The 19764-nt window shown below is 37.5% G+C and overlaps 1 protein-coding gene across 8 annotated transcripts in view; it reads left to right on the top strand.

The window, feature by feature from the left end:
• The window catches only part of EPM2A (EPM2A glucan phosphatase, laforin), a 144123-nt gene that overhangs the window by 90971 nt on the left and 33388 nt on the right, over positions 1-19764 (top strand). For 2 of the 8 annotated variants that reach the window (XM_073894050.1, XM_073894051.1), the window contains one exon: positions 2846-2898. The exons of 5 other annotated variants lie outside the window; for them this stretch is intronic. In XM_073894050.1, coding sequence (XP_073750151.1) covers positions 2846-2898 — 53 coding nt within the window. Of the gene's footprint in view, positions 1-499; positions 567-2845; positions 2899-19764 lie in introns of those variants that run through there. One more of the 8 variants, XM_073894049.1, reaches the window with a different exon arrangement.

Here is a 19764-nt window from a genome sequence, read left to right as displayed (position 1 = left end):
TGGAAAAATAGAATCAAAATAATTCAATTTCTCAAATTAAAAAAATGGAGCATATTCTTTTGTTTATTGTAATTTATCATTCATCAAATTTTATTGTTGATTCCAAACCTATTACAGACATTCTCTAAAATGAATCCTGCCTTATTTAATTAGTAGACACAGAATAAATTTCTGGCATTTCCTAATAAATAAGGTAAAAAACCTAAGACTCAAGAGAATATTTTACCCCTATCGGTGCAATATTAAATTGTGTCCACTTTTATCTACAAAACTGGGCAAGTTTCATGCTGCCAGGCTTTCAAAGGAATGTAAAAGAGCCTTGTAGAGCAGGGATTTTTTTTTTTTTTGAGACATCAAATATTGTGCATGGCATTTTGTGAATAAGAACATAAATAATCACACTGGATCAGGAAATTGTCCCATCCAGCTTCATATGGCTCCTTTGGTAACAGCACTGTAACCATGTCAACTATTTTCCATCAGGTTGACCTTATGTCATCGTACGGACATATCCTGGTATTGGCCATGTCCTTTCTTTGATGCCACCTCCCACAGATCCTTCTCTGGTAAAGAGTGTGGAGACCTTGTCTATTTCATCCACTATTGTCTTCCCAGCCTTGCTTGTATTCCCTACCCTTTGGTTATGTATGCTTATTGATCACTGTTTTTTTTTTTTTTTTTTTTTTATTGCTTCTTATCTTACTGGAAAGTTATTTAAGAATGCATCCTAACAAGAAGACAGTATACTCCGGGGGCGCCTGGGTGGCTCAGTTGGTTAGGCGACTGCCTTCGGCTCGGGTCATGATCCTGGAGGCCCGGGATCGAGTCCCACGTCGGGCTCCCTGCTCAGCGGGGAGTCTGCTTCTCCCTCTGACCCTCTTCCCTCTCGTGCTCTCTATCTCTCATTCTCTCTCTCTCAAATAAATAAATAAAATCTTTAAAAAAAAAAAAAAGAAGACAGTATACTCCTTCAGTTCAGGATATGTCTGAATTCGGCTTCACATTTATTCACTGGTTTTAACACAATGCCTTCCACATAACTGATGGTTATATGTGTAGATTGAATGATGAACGTCATGAACTTTAATAGATCATTATTATTTGCCATCTAGGAGCTTACCCAAACTTTGGGAACTCATAGATAGGTCCTGTGTGGTGCCAGAGGGTGGGGTGGAGGGGAAAACAACTGAATTGCTACAAAGTTCTAGCTTGGCCACCATCAGGCACAATGCCTTCTTCCCTCTTTGATTCTCGAGAGTGCCAGAGTCTGCCCTTGTGTTGTTGGAATTAAGAGGGGATCTTTTCAGAAAGAACTTAATTATGATGAGTACAAATTTCAGTGGATAGAGTGGGCCGGTGGGCATAGAGAAAGGTGAAGAAACCTAAATTATACGAAAATTATAAGTAAAGAATTGTAGAGTGTTATAGGGGCAGTGTTACAGGGTCAGAAAGGGAAACTCAGATCAAGGTGGTTAAGTGTTTCATGTTCACTGTGCAGAAAAAAAGTAGAGTAGGCCTGAGATTGCCTGTTCTTAGAAAAGCCTGCTTGCAAGGTTGGCCCTTCTGGTGTTCTGTGGAATTTGGCTAGTGATGGTACCCTGGACTGATTGAAAACTTTCCCTAAAGAAAAATGGTGGCTCACTGTGCCTAAAAGATGCAAAGAATGTGTTTATACCTGCTTTCTGGGAGTCCAGAATTTTGGTACATTCTATGTAGGGAGTGCCTACTTAGCAGCCTCCAGTAAAGACCATTGGCAGTGTCTCTAATAAGCTACCCTGGTAGATGACACTTCTTATTTATTGTCACAACTTGTTGCTAGAGGAATTAAGCACATCCTGGGAGGGGACTCTTAGAATCTTGTACCTGGTTTGTCAAACTTCTCCCATGCACTTTTTCCCTTTGCTGATTTTGCTTTGTATCCTTTCATTGCAATAAATCTCAGCTGTGAGTACACTATATGCTGAGTCCTATGAGATCTTCTAGCATGTTGTAGAACCTGGGGTGGTCCTAAGTGGCACATCCACTCTGTAGGACCCAGTCCAGCTAATGTCTTGAGCCGATCCTGGCCAGGACCACGGGCTATCAGAAGGCTCATCACCACCAATCAGTAGGGGTTGCAGGTAGCCTTTTTGCTTTAGACTAGTATCTGGTCAGCTAGTATGAATCCAAGGTACAGATGTGCCTATAATGTGTGGGTCAGTTTTTTTCACTATATTTTAAAGTTAATTTCTGCTTATATAATGTGATCATTAAAAACATGTGCTCTGAGTTGGGCTGCCATGGTTTGAATTCCAGCTTGGCCACTTCCTAGCAGTAGGACTTTGGGTGCCTTACTTAACTGTTGTGCATCATTTGTAAGATAATGATAATAATAAAACTTACTTTGATAGACTGTTGCCAGGCTTACATGAGATAAAGTAATATGCTGATTCTTTTGGCTTGGTTTGGTGGTTTTACATTTTGACCATTTCCTGAGGTTAGTAGTATAAGGTTGGGCTCTTCTATTTGTTGCACTGGTGATATATTCTTCACTCTGTTGACTTTGGGTTAGTTTTTTTTTGGGAGGTTTTGTAAGCCTGTGTCCATGCTGCCATTTTTCCTGGAAATAAATTTACTTTTAAATGTTCAAAATTGATACCATAAATGGAACTCAAAGATGCTGATATTTAGTCTTTTTTTTCAGAGAAGATTTTTATTTCATTTTATTTATTTATTTATTTATTTATTTATTTTTATTATGTTCAGTTGGCCAGCATATAGTACATCATTAGTTTTTGATGTAATGTTCAACGATTCATTAGTTGTGTATCCCGTGCTGATCACATTCCTTATGTATTTTTCTTAGTTCATGAGTAGCAGGAAAACACTTGAAAACGGTAGAAAACACCAACATTGCAAGTAAGTAAAAAATTTTACTGAGCACCCACTATCTTCTATTATATTGGTAACTACTTGCACTAATTCATCTTATTCTTCTAACACTTTATAATATGGGTATTAATATCCACATTTTAATGTTGAGGACCCTAAGCCATAGAGAAGTTAAATGCATTAACCACATTAATGTAGCCACTGAGTTGCAGAACTGGGATTCAAACACAGGACTTTTGGTTTTAAGGACTACTGTCCAAGTATTATGCTGTCTTATTATGATAAACCATAGTGAAAGTAAGTACTAATTATCAGAAATGAAAATTAGGGGACGAGGAAGAAGACTCCTATGTTTACTATAGATGCTTCTTTAAAAGCATATTTGGCCACGTGAACATGGCCAAATTAGTCATACTTTTTGAGATTTCTGTAGCAGAATTTATTGTGGCTTCTGTGGCTGCATTTTTATCATCATCATAGACTTTTGAAACTAACATCTTAACTGATAACTTCCCTACCCTTTTGCATATTAGTAGATTTCTGGATTTGCTCTGAACATTTCCTTTTCAATTATTGCAGGAGAAATAGGTCTTACCTATATCCTCAGACTGCATTTTTGGCCCAAAAACCTAACGATATCTAGCAGTAGCCACTCTTTTTTATTTTATTTTTTTTTAAGATTTTATTTTATTTATTTGACAGAGAGAAAGACAGTGAGAGAGGGAACACAAGCAGGGGGAGTGGGAGAGGGAGAAGCAGGCTTCCTGTGGAGCAGGGAGCCTGATGCGGGGCTCGATCCCAGGACCTGGGGATCATGACCTGAGCCGAAGGCAGACGCTTAACGACTGAGCCACCCAGGTGCCCCTAGCAGTAGCAACTCTTAAAAACATCTTCCCAACACTAAGAACTAAGCTGGTTTTCTGCTTTATGATATAGCTAATTTTAATGAGATAAATTTATATATTTGTAACTTAACTTAAAAAACAATTTTTGGGGACGCCTGGGTGGCTTAGTCAGTTAAGCGTCTGCCTTCGGCTCAGGTCATGATCCCAGGGTCCTGGAATCGAGCTCCACATCAGGCTCCTTGCTCAGCAGGGAGCTTGCTTCTCCCTCTCCCTCTGCCTGCAGCTCCCCCTGCTTGTGCTCTCTCTCTCTCTGACAAATAAATAAATAAAATCTTAAAAAAAATTTTTTTTTGAATTAGTAAATGCCGATGTTCTGTTCTTTTCCTTTTTTTTTCTTTTTAAAGTAGTGTTTTGGTTTCAACAGAACCATCTCAATAGACATACCAACCCAAAGATTTTTACCTATGCCAATCCCTGAAGAAATTCTCTTTTAAAGATTTAGGGGGAGCTAGAGCCTAACAAGCAACATCTTCATCAAGTAGCATATATCTTGCAAATTTGAGTCCTTCAGGTTTCAAGTTATTATTATTTTTAAAGTAACTTTGTTTTGTAAACTTGAAAATAAATTATGACCTCCACCTCTCAAGTATTATTTTAGAGGATTGGTGTCACGATTTTGAGAGTTTTTTCATGTTAAGAACTATATCTCATTTACATCTATATTTTTGCAACCTGTTTCGATGACTGGGTACTGAACGCAGAGTCTAAAATACTAAGCCGTTCCTTGGATTGTGTTTTTCTTGATCATTGCAGCTATACCTGAGTAGCTTTGATTAATAGCCGTTTTGCACTTCTCTAGCTACTTTGGACAGTTTCTAGTATGTACAATAATCGATGTTTAGGCATTTAAACACATACGATATGATAGAATATAATGGTAATAAACCATTAGGAAGGCCAGTCCTAGTTTCACTTTACAGTAAAACATTGCTGTTTGAAATACCAGGTTCCTGGGACTTCCAAAAGTCCAGATTTGCTCTAGTGTCACCCTAGCATCCATGTGTGTTTGCTTGTGCCCATGCACACACATACACACAGGTAGATGCACGCCATCAAACCAAATAAACCAAACAATCCATCCAATCTTGGGCAGTGACAAAGTAACTCACAAAGGTAAGTAAGACTGTTACCCTCAAGGAGCTGACAGTCTAGAGGGGGAAATAGACTTACAAACAGATCCAATCATAGGTGGCAAGAGTCTAACATTATACAAGTAATGTAAGGGATTTTGGAAACAGGAAGATTGCCCAAAACTTCAGGAACTTTAGAAAACAATTCTATTGAATATGAGACTCAAACTAAGTGGAAATTGGTTTTAATATTAGTAACTCAGTGGCTAGTTAACAAACTATAAGCCAAATCCTCTTCTTCACTTTATTCTTAAACTTTGAGTAACCAGGAAGTGTTATCAGTGAGAACAGATCACTCATACCTTCCAGTGCTGGAGAAATAAAGAAGTGAGTTGGAATCTAGGCCAGGTGATAATAAACCTGATATTCTTTATAAAGCTCTTAAGGCAACTGGGAATTTCTGTTGAACTCTGAGTATGGCAGATCAAAACCTTTTCTGTATTTCCTGCAATCAAAATTTTCAATAACATAGAAAGTTAAATATTTCTTGGTTTCTGTTTCCTGGTCCTGAAATAATTTTCTGCTTGTCTGTGCTTTTATGCAGTATTAGAATTGCACGGCTTGTGCAGAAAATGGTAAAATTGACACTTTAAAAATATATCATTTGGTCAACAAAGACAGTGAGTTCTGAGATCAGGACAGTGGAGGACCAAAGAGATGCAGAAGCTCCCTGACATCTTGGGGCTTACTGCCCATTTGGAATGGTAAGGCATTAAATGCTTGAACATTTTAATAACAATGTATAAATTAAACAAGTTAAGAGAACAACAGACTTGCTCCTAGAGGCAGTATGTGATACACTACACATCTGTGATTATTGATCTTATGTATCAGCTTGGTTGGGTCACAGTACGGAGATATTTGGTCAAATATTATTCTAGATGTTTCTGTGAAGGTACTTCTTAGATGAGATTAATGTTTAAATCTGTATACTTTGAGTAAAGTTTATTACCCTCCACGATGTGGGTGGGCCTTATCCCATCAGTTGAAGGCCTTAATAGAAAAAGACTGACCTTCCCAGAAGAGGGGATTCTGCCAGAAGATGATCTTCTTTGGGTCTCCAGCCTGCCGGCCTACCCTGAACACTTTGGACTTGCCAGGCTCTAGTTGCTTGAGCCAATTCAATAGAATAAATCTGTTTCTCTCTCTATATGCATATTACAGTTACCTCTGTTTTGATGGCAACTAGTACAATACCAATGGCAGTTGAGTGCTGTGATTTGAGCGGAAGAAAATTAGCTGAAAGACTGAGTGCCATATATATCTTACTTCTTTTTCTCACATTTAATCCTTCCTCCTAAATGATGAGCTTCTAGAGGTCAGTGCAAATAATATCAAAGGGCTAATTTGGATAAAGACATTGAGGGAAAGTAACCTTTAATTCCTATGTTTAAGGTGGTCAGAGATTAGGAAAAAAGCTCAACTTCTCATATGGATTTCACTCTTGACTGGTTATCAGGAGGCTTTTAGAGATAATAGGTGGTGCTGTGGAAAATATTAGATGAGAAGTCTAGACCTCACTCTCCAGGAGCTGCATGGCGTTATACAGATTGCCCTATGTCACCATGCCTCTGTTTCTGCTTATAGATGAAGCAAGATAATGGAAGTGCATGAACCCACCAAAAGAGGCAAAACTAATCTATGTGTTAAAAGTCCAACTAGTGGCTATGCTTTAAAAAAATTTTTTTTTAAATTTAATTCCAGTGTAATTAACAGTGTTATATTAGTTTCAGGTGTACAACACTGATTCCATGATTCCATATATTACTCAGCGCTCATCAAGACAAGTGTACTTTTAATCGTCCTCACCTGTTTTACCCATCTCCCCACTATCTCTTTGTTCTCTGTTTTTAAGAGCCTGTGTTTTGGTTTGTGTCTCTTTTTTTTCCTTTGTTCATTTGTTTTGTTTCTTAAATTCTACATATGAGTGGAATCATATGGTATTTTTTTTTCTTTGGCTTATTTCACTTAGCATATTCTCTAGATCCATTCATGTTGTTGCAAATGGTGAGGTTCATTTACTGATGGATACTTGGCCTGCTTCCATAATTTGGCTGTTGTTTTTATTTATTTATTTATTATTTATTTATATATTTTTAAAAGATATTTATTTATTTGAGAGAAAGAGGAGAGAGAGCACAAGCAGGTGGAGGGGCAGAGGGAGAGGGAGAAGCAGACAGACTCCCCTCTGAGCAGGGAGCCTGATGTGGGGCTCAATCCCAGGACCCTGAGGTCGCAACCTGAACTGAAAGCAGATGCTTAACCAACTGAGCCACCCAGGTGCCCCTGTTTTTTTTTTTTTTTTTTAAGATTTTATTTTTAAGTAATCTCTACATGCAACATGTGGCTCCAACTCACAACCCCGAGATCAAGAATCTCACTCTCTACTGACTGAGCCAGCCAGGTGCCTCTAATTTGGCTATTGTAAGTAGTGCTACAGTAACCATAGAGATGCATATAGCCTTTGAATTAGTGCTTTCGTATTCTTAGCATAAATACCTAATAATGCAATTACTGGATCACAGGGTAGCTCTATTTTTAACTTTTTAAGGAAACTCCATACTGTCTTCCATAATGGTTGCACCAGTTTTCATTTCCACCACCAGTGCAAGAGGGTTCCTTTTTCTCCACATCCTTGTCTACACTTGTGTTTTCTATTTTTAACTTTAGCCATTCTTATAGGTGTGAGGTGATATCTCACTGTGGTTTTCATTTGCATTTTCCTGGTGATGGGTGATGTTGAGCCTCTTTTCATGTGTTGGCCGTCTGTATATCTTCTTTGAAGAAACGTCTGTTCATGTCTTCTGCCCATTTTTAAATTGGATGATTTGGGTTTTTGGTGTTGAGTTGTATAAGTTCTTTTTTTTTGAGAGAGAGAGAGAGAGAGAGAGAGAAAGAGAGATCGATCATGAACAGGGGGAAGGGCAGAGGGAGAGGGAGAGAATCTTAAGCAGGCTTTACTCTCAGCGCAGAGCCTGATGCTGGGCTTGGTCCCAGGACACTGAGATCATGACCTGAGCTGAAATTAACAGTCAGTCACTTAACATACTGAGCCACCCAAGTGCCCCTTTATAAGTTCCTCATATATTTTGGATATTAACCCTTTATTGAATATACCATTTGCATATATCTTCTCCCATTCAGTAGATTGTCTTTTAATTTTGTTGGTTGTTTCCTTTGCTGTGCAGAAACTTTTTATTTTGATGTAGTCTCAATAGTTTATTTTTGCTTTTGTTTCCCTTGCCTCAGGAGATGTATCTAGAAAGATGTTATGGCCAATGTCGGAGAAATTACTGCCTGTGCTGTCTTCTAGGACCTTTATAGTTTTAGGTCTTACATTTAAGTCTTTAATCCATCTTGAGTTTATTTTTGCATGTGGCGTAAGAAAGGGGTCCAGTTTCGTTCTTTTGCATGTAGCTGTCCAGTCTCCCCAACACTTTGTTGAAGAGACTTTCTTTTTCCTATTACATGTCCTTGGCTCCTTTGTAGAAGATTAATTGACCATATAATTGTGGGTTTATTTCTGGGTTTTCTATTCTGTTCTGTTGATCCCTGTGTCTATTTTTGTGCCAGTACCATACTGTTTTGATTACTACAGCTTTGTAATATAATTTGAAGTCTGGAATTGTGATGCTTCAGCTTTGCTTTTCTTTTTCAAGATTACTTTGGCTATTCAGGGTCTCTTGTGGTGCCATACAAATTTTAGGATTGTTTGTTCTAGTTTTATGAAAGATGCTGTTGGTATTTCGATAGGGATTGCCTTAAATGTGTAGATTGCTGTGGGTAATATAGACATTTTAACAATATTTGTACTTTCAACCCATAAGCATGGAACGCCTTTCTGCTTCTTTGTGTCCTCTTCAATTTCTTTCATCAGTGTTTTAGAGTTTTCAGAGTACAGGTCTTTCACCTCTTTGGTTAAGTTTATTCCTAGGAATTTTACTATTTTTGGTACAATTGTAGATGGGATTGTTTTCTTAATTTCTCTTTCTGCTGCTTCATTATTGGTGTATAGAAATGCAGTGGATTTCTGTATATTGAATTTTGTATCCTGCAACCTTACTGAATTCATTTATCAGTTCTGGTAGTTTTTTGGTGGTCTTTAGTGTTTTCTATATATATATATATATATATATATATATATATATATATATAGTATCGTGTCACCTACAAATAGTGAAAGTTTTACTTCTTTCTTACGTATCTGGATGTCTTTTATTTCTTTCTCTTGTCTAGGACTTCCAATACTATGTTGAATAAAAGTGGTGAGAGTGGACATCCTTGTCTTCTTGTTCCTGACCTCAGGAGGAAAGCTCTCAGTTTTTCGCCATTGAATATGGTGTTAGCTGTGGGTTTTCCATATAAGGCCTTTATTATGTTGAGGTATATTCCCTTTAAACATGACTCTGTTGAGGGTTTTTGTTATGAATGGATGTTGTGCCTTGTCAAATGCTTTCTCTGCATCTATTGAAATGATCATATGGTTTTAAAAAAATTTAAATTCAATTTAATTAACATATACTGTATTATTAATTTCAGAAGTAGAATTCAGTGATTCATCAGTTGCATACAATACCCAGTGCTTGTTACTTCAAGTGCCCTTTATAATGCCCTTCACCCAGTTACCCCATCCTCCCACCTACCTCCCCTCCAGCAACCCTCAGTTTGTTTCCTGTAGTTAAGGTCTCTTATGGTTTATCTCCCTCTCTGTTTTCCTCTTATTTTACTTTTCCTTCCCTTCCCCTGTGTTCATCTGTTTTGTTTCTTAAATTCCACATATGAGTGAAATCATATGGTATTTGTCTTTCTCTGACTGACTTATTTCGCCTAGCATAATACCCTCTAGTTCCACTCACATCATGGCAAATAGCAAGATTTCATTCTTTTTGATTGCCGAATAATATTCCTTTGTATATATGAACCACATCTTCTTTATCCATTCATCTGTGGATGGACATCTGGGCTCTTTCCATATTTTGGCAATTGTGGACATTGCCGCTGTAAACATTGGGGTGCAAGTGCCCTTTCGAATCACTTGATCAATCATATGGTTTTTATTCTTTCTCTTATTGATGTAATGTATCATGTTGATTGATTTGTGAATATGGAACTACCCTTGTATTCCAAGAATAAATCCCATTTGATCATGATGAATGATTTTTTAAATTTATTGTTGGATTTGGTTTGCTAATGTTTTGTGGAGGATTTTTGCATCTATGTTCATCAGAGCTATTGGCCTGTAGTTCTCTTTTTTGTGTGTGTGTGTTTTTGTCTGGTTTTGGAATCAGGGTAATGCTGGCCTCATAGAATGAATTTGGTAGTTTTATTTCCTCTTCTAGTTTTTGGAAAAGTTTGATAGAATTTGCCTATGAACCATCTGGTCCTGGACTTTGGTTTCTTGGGAGTTTTTTGATCACTGATTCAATTTCATTGCTGGTAATCAGTCTGTTCATATTTTCTATTTCTCACTGCTTCAGTTTGGTAGGTTATATGTTTATAGGAATTTATCCATTTCTTTTAGGTTGTTCAATTTATTGACATGTAATTTTTCATAATCTCTTACAATCCTTTGTATATCTGTGGTATTGGTTGTTATTTCTCCTCTTTCATTTGTGATTTTGTTTATTTGATTCCTGTCTCTTTCTTTTCTCTTTTGTTTGATGCATGTAGCTAGAGGTTTATTAATTTTGTTGATTTTTTTTTAAGATTTTTATTTATTTGTCAATGAGAGAGAGCGAGAGCATAAGCAGGGGGAGCGGCAGGCAGAGGGAGAAGCAGGCTCCCAGCTGAGCAAGGAGCCTGATGCAGGACTCAATCCCAGGACCCTGGGATCATGACCCGAGATGAAGGCAGACACTTAACTGACTGAGCCATCCAGGCGTCCTGTTGGTCTTTTAAAAGAACCAGCTTCTAGTTTCATTGATATGTTCTATTGTTTGTTTTTTTTTTTTTTGAGTTCCTATATAATTTATTTCTGCTCTGATCTTTATTATTTCCTTTCTTCTGCTGGCTTTGGTTTCTGTGTGTTTTTCCTTTTCTAACTCCTGTAGGTGTAAGATTAGATTGAGATTTTTCTTGCTTCTTGAGGTGGGCCTATATTGCTATAAACTTCCCTCTTAGAACTGCTTTGGCTGCATCCCAAATATTTTGGACTGTTGTGTTTTCATTTTCACTTGTTTCCATGTATTTTTAATTTCCTCTTCAATTTCTTGGTTGACCCATTCACTGTCTAGTAGCATGTTATTTAATCTCCAAGTGTTTATGCCCTTTCCAGATTTCTTATTACAGCTGAATTTTAGTTTCAAAGCATTGTGGTCAGAAAAGATGCATGGTATGACTTTGATCTTTTTGAATGTGTTGAGACTTGTTTTGTAGACTAATATATGATCTATTCTTGAGGATGTTCTATGTGTACTTGAAAAGAATGTGTAGTCTGCTGTTTTAGGGTGGAATGTTCTGAATTTATCTGTTAAATCCATCTGGTCCAGTGTGTCATTCAAAGCTAGTTTCCTTGTTGATTTTCTCTTTGGATGATCTGTCCGTTGATGTAAGTGGGGTGTTCAAGTCCCCTACTATTATTGTATTACTATCCATTAGTTCCTCTATGTTTGTTATTAACTTTTATGCATTTGGGTGTTCCCATGTTGGGTGCATAAATATTTGTAATTGTTATATCTTCTTGTTGGATTGTCCTCTTTATTGTTATATAGCATCCTTCTTTGTCTCTTGTTACAGTCTTTGTTTTAAAGTCTATTTTATCCAATATAAGTATTGCTACTCCAGCTTTCTTTTGATATCCATTTGCATAATTATTGTTTCTCCATCCCCTCACTTTCACTCTGCATATACCTTTAGGTCTGAAATGAATCTCTTATAGGTAGCATATAGATGGGTCTTGTTTTTTTATCCCTTCCATCACCTTGTGTCTTTTGATTGGAGCATTTAGTCCATTTACATTACTTTGGATGGACTAAATGCCATTCACATTCAAAGTAATTATTGGTAGGTATTTATTGACATTTTCTTACTTGTTTTGTGGTTGTTTTTGTAGTTCTTCTCTCATCCTTTCTTTTCTTGCTCTTTTCTCTGATGGTTTGCTGGCATTCTTTAGTGATATACTTGTATTTCTTTCTCTTTATTTTTTGAGTGTCTATTACTGGTTTTTGATTTGTGGTTACCCTTAGGTTTGTATATGACATCTTCTGTCTGTATTAAGTTGATGGTCACTTAAGTATGAACCTATTCTTTACTTCTCTCCCCTCTGCATTTTAGGTATATGGTGTCTTATCTTACATCAAAAGAACTCACAAAGTGAATTCTTTGGCTGATTTTTATAGATATACTTATTTTTTCTGCTTTTGTGCTTCCTACTTTACTTTTACTTATGGTCTTTCCTTTCCGCTCAAACAGTCCCCTTTAACATTTCTTGTAGGGCTGGTTTAGTGGTCATGAACTCCTTTAGCTTTTGTTTGTCTGGTAAACTCCTTATCTCTCTTAATTCTGAAAGATAAGATAGTGGCTATCCTTGTAAAGATTAGAAAGGAGTAAGAGGAGAGTTTTCTAGGGTTTGTGGAAGTTCTGTTTCTGGATTTGGGTGCTGGCTATATGTTATATTCAGTTTGTAAAAAGATTTATTGAGCAGTCCACTTATGTGTATTTTTAATGTATATTATTTTCAATAGAAAGTTTTTAAAAGTTCATGTACTCAGTCTTGCAAATACTTAAAAATTGACAGAGTGAAAAAAATCCTAATATGTTACAAAGATAAACAACCAAAATGACTTATTGCAACGTTTCTCTTCAGCAGTTTCCATCAGAAAGTTAGATTCCTATTCAAAGTAAACAGGTAGGGATGGTAAAATAAAAGGCAGAGAAAAACAATTGTTTTTGAAGTCCATAACTGATTTTCAGTAGACCCACTTAAATTGTGTTTTAGATCTTTGGTACTGTACTTATTTTACTTGTTGATGTTTATCTCAAGAATGTGATAGGCCAAATGGCTGTATTTGTGAAAGTGCTTTCCGATGTTTGCTAAAACACATTGGAAAAGCCAACATAATAGCACTATAGCTTTTTATAGATCATAAAAGAAACAAATAAGGCCTTGGGGGTCCTGGGTGGCTCAGTCGTTAAGTGTCTGCCTTTGGCTCAAGTCATGATCCCAGGGTCCTGGGATCGAGCCCCGCATCAGGCTCCCTGCTCAGCAGGAAGCCTGCTTCTCCCTCTCCCACTCCCCCTGCTTATGTTCCCTCTCGCTGTGTCTCTCTCAAATAAATAAATAAAACCTCAAAAAAAAAACAAAAACAAATAAAACCTCCTAAAAGTATATTTGAAGCTTCATAGATCCTAGTCAGGAAATGGAATTATTTAATGTTTCAATAAAGCCATGGGACCATCCTTTCATGTACCATAAGTATCGCGCCAGCTGCCTACTTTTAATATCAATGAGAAGAGGATGGATAGAATTTTCACACCTGTAATTTGTGTTGGAAACAATAAAAGATACATGAACATTTTCTACAGATCCCTTTGACCTATTTAATAAAATAACAGAATCCAAAATTATGAAAATTTTTTAAAAAGCTCTTGAGTAACTGAGGGACTTACTGTGGCAGGTGTGTTGGTCAATAGGGTGAGCATGATATTACTCAGGGCTCTCAATGCCTGCCAAACTCCCTCTTCTGTTGTGGCTATTTTATATTCATGACCATTCTTCTTCCTTTCCTTATGTAATACAAAAAATCCACCACTTAATTCCTGATTCTGTTTGCTGGATAGAGAAGGCAGTTCATTAATACATCACTCAATTGTTTCTCGCTGCAGATGGGCTATGCATTGCTAGGCAGAGGTAAGGGCTCTCAGGAAAGCTTCCTTTACATTGATAGAAACAGGTGTTCTCTTTTAGCTGTCAAGTCAGCTCCCCTCCGAGAATCTCGGATAAGTGGCCCAAATTACATCTAAGAGGAAAATTCGCCCAAGCATAATTACTTTTCATCAGGGTGCCACAAATAACAAAAAGAACAGAACACTGGAAGTATATTGTAGTCTACTTAATCACCATCATTTTAAAAAGCTGATGTTGAATTCCTTACTTCAAGGCAAATTGTATAGCTTTGGTGGAAAACTAGGCATATTTTCTAAACACTAAATTATGTTTCTTCTAATTCACATTTGGCTAAGAAAAGCTGGCTAGTCTTTGTAAGCAACAGAATATAAGAGATAAGGTTTGCAGCTGCCATTTCAAACAGTGCGTTTTTTTTGTCTATTCTTTAATGGCTTCCTGTGTTTTTATTCATATTGAATGAATCTTCTTTATTTTTCTTGGTAGGATAAATTTCATCAGGGCTGCTGTCTATGCAGGATGTAGGCAGATGTCTTATATCACCTTGACCTTCCATCTCCTGTTGTCCCTCACCCCCACCCAAGAGCGGAACTTGTGGAGAGCAAGAGATTATTAATAGGGGTAGAAATAGTAAAGCTCTGCCCAGCGATAAACAATTATCTAGCACGTTGCCTAAGAAATCCTGGTCATCAGAATTTTAGATAGCATCTCTCTGCACTTAAGAGAAGTTCTAGAACTGAAAATCTTGGTTGAGGCATGATGGAAAATTTGAGACCAAAAAACCTGGTGTGTGACTACAAGCTCAACCGTTGATTAGATATGGGGAAGTTGCTTAAACCTTGCATGGCTTGGTTTATTCATCCATAAAATTAGGATAATAATACCTATCCTATAAGAATCAAAGAGCCTAAAAAAATTTTTTTTCCCTAGGGTTGTACTTGATTATTAGTAGTAATTATAAACAAAAGCTAATATTTTGGGGAGGGTATGTAGACTTTTGGGGAGATGGTGGGAGAAAGTGCCTGTCATACATTAGCACCTTCAACCAGGGTGAAGGGCTTCAAGTCACCTTCTGTTTTCCCAGTTGCATTCTGTTTGTTCCCCATCAGCAGCTCTTCTGTGATCCTTGCTGTTTATCCTTTCCAGCCAATTATGGAGAGCCTCCCACCCTCATAGCCGCTCTCTCTTTCCTTCCCACATTGATGAATGTTTCCTTTGGGTTGATGGACTAGAAATCCCATTCATAAAATCAGATTTGTCTTGATGATTAAGTTACTCTGGGCAGAGCTATTGGCTCCCCAATACATTACATACGTAAGGCGGGATCGGCAGGCTTTTCTGTAAAGGGTTGGGCAGTATGTATTTTAGGCTTGCTGGGTCATATGGTTTCTGTTGCAGGTAGTCAGCTCTTTTGTTGTAATATGAAAGTAGATATAGACAATATGTTATCAAATGAGCATGGCAGTATTCGTTGAAACTGTATTTACAAACAGATGGTGAGCTGGGTTTGGTCCATGGGCCATAGTTTCCTGGGTCCCTAAGACATAGAGATGGATCACCCTGTACCAGCGTGTAAGGGACACAACAATCATGCAGTGAGGCTTTCCTGAAAATGTGCTCTCTAGAGCATCTAACCTTAACTGGCCAAATATATTTTTGAAATGCTACATGATTTTTCCCCTTCTTAGAGGTTCACCAATGCCTTAATACACTAAAGGCCCTGACTTTTTTCGGGGGTGTACCACGAGTAATAGGAATGATAACTAATGCTTTCATAGTGCTTACTATGTGCCTGGAATGGTTCTAAATGCTCTGACATGTATTATTTCAACTAATCTCCCTGTGAGATGTAGAGTATTGTTAATGCCGTTTTATAGTTGATGAAACTGAGGCACTGGCAGGTTAATAATCTGCCCAAGGTATAACAGAATTAGTGGAGCTGGGGTTCAAAGATAGGCAGCCTGGCTCCAGAGTCTGTGCCGTTGGCCACCGTCACCTCCATGTAACATCTGGGCATCGATGTGCAGTAAGTACCATGTGAGCTGGGAAGGTGCTTCTTTACTCTAGTTCTCTCAGTTTACACATTAGAAAATTGAGGTCTAGAGAGATTCCAGTGACTTTGCAGGGTCACAAGCATAATTAATAACTGAGATAATTTTACAAATCAATTAAATCACTGCTTGTCACTTGAAGAAATGCTTAAATTAATCCTTTATAAAGACAGAAAATCCTTTTAAAAATGAGTAATCACCTCTAATTTCCTTTTTCCAATTCAGGTTTTTATAGCCAGTTCCATTTCAGTGGGGTAAATGTTTGATTTTTAAAAGGTGGAATTATTTCCACTTTAAAAAAAAATAGGATACGCAGATCTTAAATCTCCAACTCTCACCTCTGTCTCAGGCTCTCAATTAGTGTTCCCAAGACTCCGAGCACATCAAAATCACTTGGGGTCCTTGGAAAAAATGATGCTGAGCTGCACCCCACCACCTTAGAAATTTTTTTTTTTTTAAAGATTTATTTATTTATTTTAGAGAGACAGAGAGAGAGAGAGAGCAGGTGTTGGGGAGGGACGGGGGGGAGAATCTTCAAGCAGACTCCCCACTGAGTGCAGAGCGCGCTGTGGGGCTCGATCCCACCACCCTGAGATCATGACCTGAGCCAAAGGCAGCCACTTAACTGACTGAGTCACCCAGGTGCCCCCAAAATTCTGTTTTAATTGAGGATCTGGCCTAAGTATTTCTAAAGATGTCTCCAAGAGATTCTAGTATTGTATCCAGGCTTGCGAATCACTGCTCTAGAATCACATTTGTTATTGTCTGCTAAGTTTGTCCACCTACATTAACAGCTAACATTTAAAATACTACATGGAATAAAATAAAACTTATGTGGGCCATGGGTTATAATTTATAAAGTTGTGACCACATTCCAGGTGTGAGTGGAACTTTATTATTGCAGATAATTTGTGCTGGTGGCTATAATCTTCAATCAGTTTTATGTGAGTGGGACCTTTAGATTGACATGCATAACTGCAGAACCAGACTAACTCAAAACTCAAGGATTCTCATGGGTTGCTACAAGTCTGTATGGCTCAAATAGAGGCTGTTCTCTACCTTTTATGTGGATGTTTAATGCCTGGGACTTACGGTAGAAGAAACAAGTATTTTGGAGGATTAGTTTTCGCCACCATTCTTCAACTACTTACAAATGTAATCATTTATGATAGAAGACTTTAGAGAAGAAATCATGTATAGTAGAGGAGTTTAGCATAGAAATAGACCATCTATGAGATCAAATGGGATTGAAATTATCAGGATTTGAGATGGTCTAACTACTTTCAAACACTAAATTTGTCTTTAAGTTTTCTGGCAGTAAAGGCAAAAAAGGTAACATGTTAAGGGACATAGTTTTATATTTTGGCTAAAAACAGCTTCCACATTACAGAGAAAATTGTTATTTTTGAACTGATTTCAACCAGTAATTTAATACATATATTTTTGGGATAACACAGTAAAATATCTTTACCACAGTTTTGCAAAAGTCAGAAACGCTGATCAATTGATGATAGTTGAATAAATCCTCATATGGTTGAATGAACCAAATATCGTAAGTAAAGACATTTCTATAGTTGTTCATTCACTCATTCATTTATTCATTCAGTCACCTGTTTGCTTTTAATTGCTAACAATGTACTGGATACACTGTTAAGTTCTGGGAATATGGCGCTCAATAAGATCATTCTTGTTCTCAAGCAGCTCACAGTGTAGAGGAGGAAATGCTCAGTACAACCAACATTTCAGAGTGAGAGTCCAGAGCTGGAAATAGAGGTGTGCGGTCATTTATTTATGTTATGGCGACACAAAGAAGGAGGACCTAAGTGAGATTATGGGCAATCAGAGAAGACTGAATAGGCTTAATCAGATAGATGAGCACTGAAAATGCATTTTAAAAGGAAGAACATAAGGTTAAGCAGCAGGGAAAGAATACAGGGCATTAAGGAGAATTACAAATATCTCTCCTAAATTGGAGGATGGGGTTCACTTGGGGATGTGGAATCAGAGATGGATGTAGGGGTCAGATTCCAAAGATCAGACGAAAGGCTTATAGACTTTGTATAAAAGTGATGGATAGGCACCTGACTGTTTTAGGAAGGGGAGTCACATGATCAGATTTCTGTTTTAGAAAGATTACTGTAGCTACAGTGTGGAAGGGAGACAGACTGGGAGGTCACTTAGGAGGCTGTTGGTGTAATTCACTTCGTAAGTGTTGAAGATCTGAAGGGAAGCAATGCTAATGTAGACTAGGGGATAATGTAGAATAGCTAATATAGACCGCTATTTAGGAGATTGACTTCTATGGGTTAATGACTGTAAGAAGGGGAAGAGAGAAGAATTAAGTAAAGTTTCCTGGCTTAGATGATTGGGCAGCTGTGGGATAATTTACAGAGATCAAGAACACCAGAGGAAAATTAGGTTTTCGGGTAGGGAGCAAAGAGTGGAAGATGGTGAAGATGAGTTCATTTGGTGCTTATGGGACATTGAATGGAGAATTCCAGTAGGGCATTGAGGTCTGAGCTGGAGGCATAGTTTTGGAATTTATCAGCATGTAGATGACAGTTATAGGTGGCAGTGTATATTTGGGAGATGACTTACAGTCTGGAACTATGAGAAACACTCACACTTAAGAGGACACAGGGCTTATGAAGGAGACAGAAACATTAGTAAAAATAAACTGGGTGTATGTGTGGTAATGGAAGTGATCAATAGGATACATGCTACCACCTAGGGATGTAATCTGGAACAGAGATGGAACTGAGATAGGAATACATTAAACTGTCTGTTGAGTATCAGTTGTGCTGGATGGGACTTGAGAGTGTTGGCTCTCTGACACTCGACTGAATTCTCTTAATGGGAGCCTGTGGTTGGTTCATATTGTTTAAGGGACATATGCTTTAGATATCAGATATATTTCAAAAGTTTGAGATCCTAACATTTCTCCATACACTTAAGCCCATTTGTGAGTGCAGAATAAATATCTTCAAAAGTCTTGAAGAAATCGAAACACTTGCATAGCACAAGATGGAAACGACAATGTCCTGGGCTATGAAACATGGAAGAGACAGTTTTAGCTTAAAAAAATTAAGGCTGATTTCTACCAATTAAGCACTTCAATGAGTGCTCAGTGGAATGGATGATCTTAAATAAAACTCTATTGGGAAGGTCTTGCCGGAACAAATTAGCTGCCGATAAGAGCACCATGTAACTGAATGCACTCTCTCCATGACTAGGTTGTTGAAGATTACCAATTTAAATATGACAGTTTTGGTTGGGGTATGATAGGGACTTAGCCTGTTTGTGAATTGTATTAGACTACATGTCTGTTTTTTTTTCAATTTTTTATTGTTATGTTAATCACCATATATTACATCATTTTAGACTACATGTCTGTTTAAGACCTCTCCTAGTTAGGGATAACATAAGGAGATGAAGTATCACTAATTCCTGGCCTCTTTTCCCATAGCTATGGATCTTCAGGATCTCTGGGTAACTTAAAACAGAGGCCTTTTTGATTTGCATTATCTTTAGGAGGGTTTACTGGCTACCGTGACTTCTCTCTATACATTGTGAAATATACTGTATGTGCCCTGACTTCAGGCTGAATGAAAGAAGCAAAACGTCCCAGGGCTTTTGTAGGTCTCAGTATTGGAATGTTTGTGGTTTAACATCTCTCCTGGTCTTACCATCCTAACTACTAAAATCTCAAAGGGGAAGAGGAGGTGTTTTTTGTTTGTCCTTCTGGAACCTTACCTAATTTCTAACACCTCTTGCTGCAACACTGCTAATGGCATCAGAGTTTTCAACCATTTAATTCCCTTGATGCCCTATAAATTTCAAGTCTTATGTGAATTTTCCCTGATTTTCAGCATCTACATGTAAAAAAGTCTCCAACTACATTTTAAAAAGATAACACAAAAGGAAATTTTAGGTCTCTATCATGAAGCCGATGAGCACTATAAAAA

This window comes from Callorhinus ursinus, unplaced genomic scaffold, assembly GCF_003265705.2.
Source record: "Callorhinus ursinus isolate GAN/ISIS: 27379988/994484 unplaced genomic scaffold, GSC_fseal_2.0 scaffold6, whole genome shotgun sequence".
Classification (NCBI taxonomy): domain Eukaryota; kingdom Metazoa; phylum Chordata; class Mammalia; order Carnivora; family Otariidae; genus Callorhinus; species Callorhinus ursinus.
This window is presented reverse-complemented; position numbering and strand designations above follow the sequence as displayed.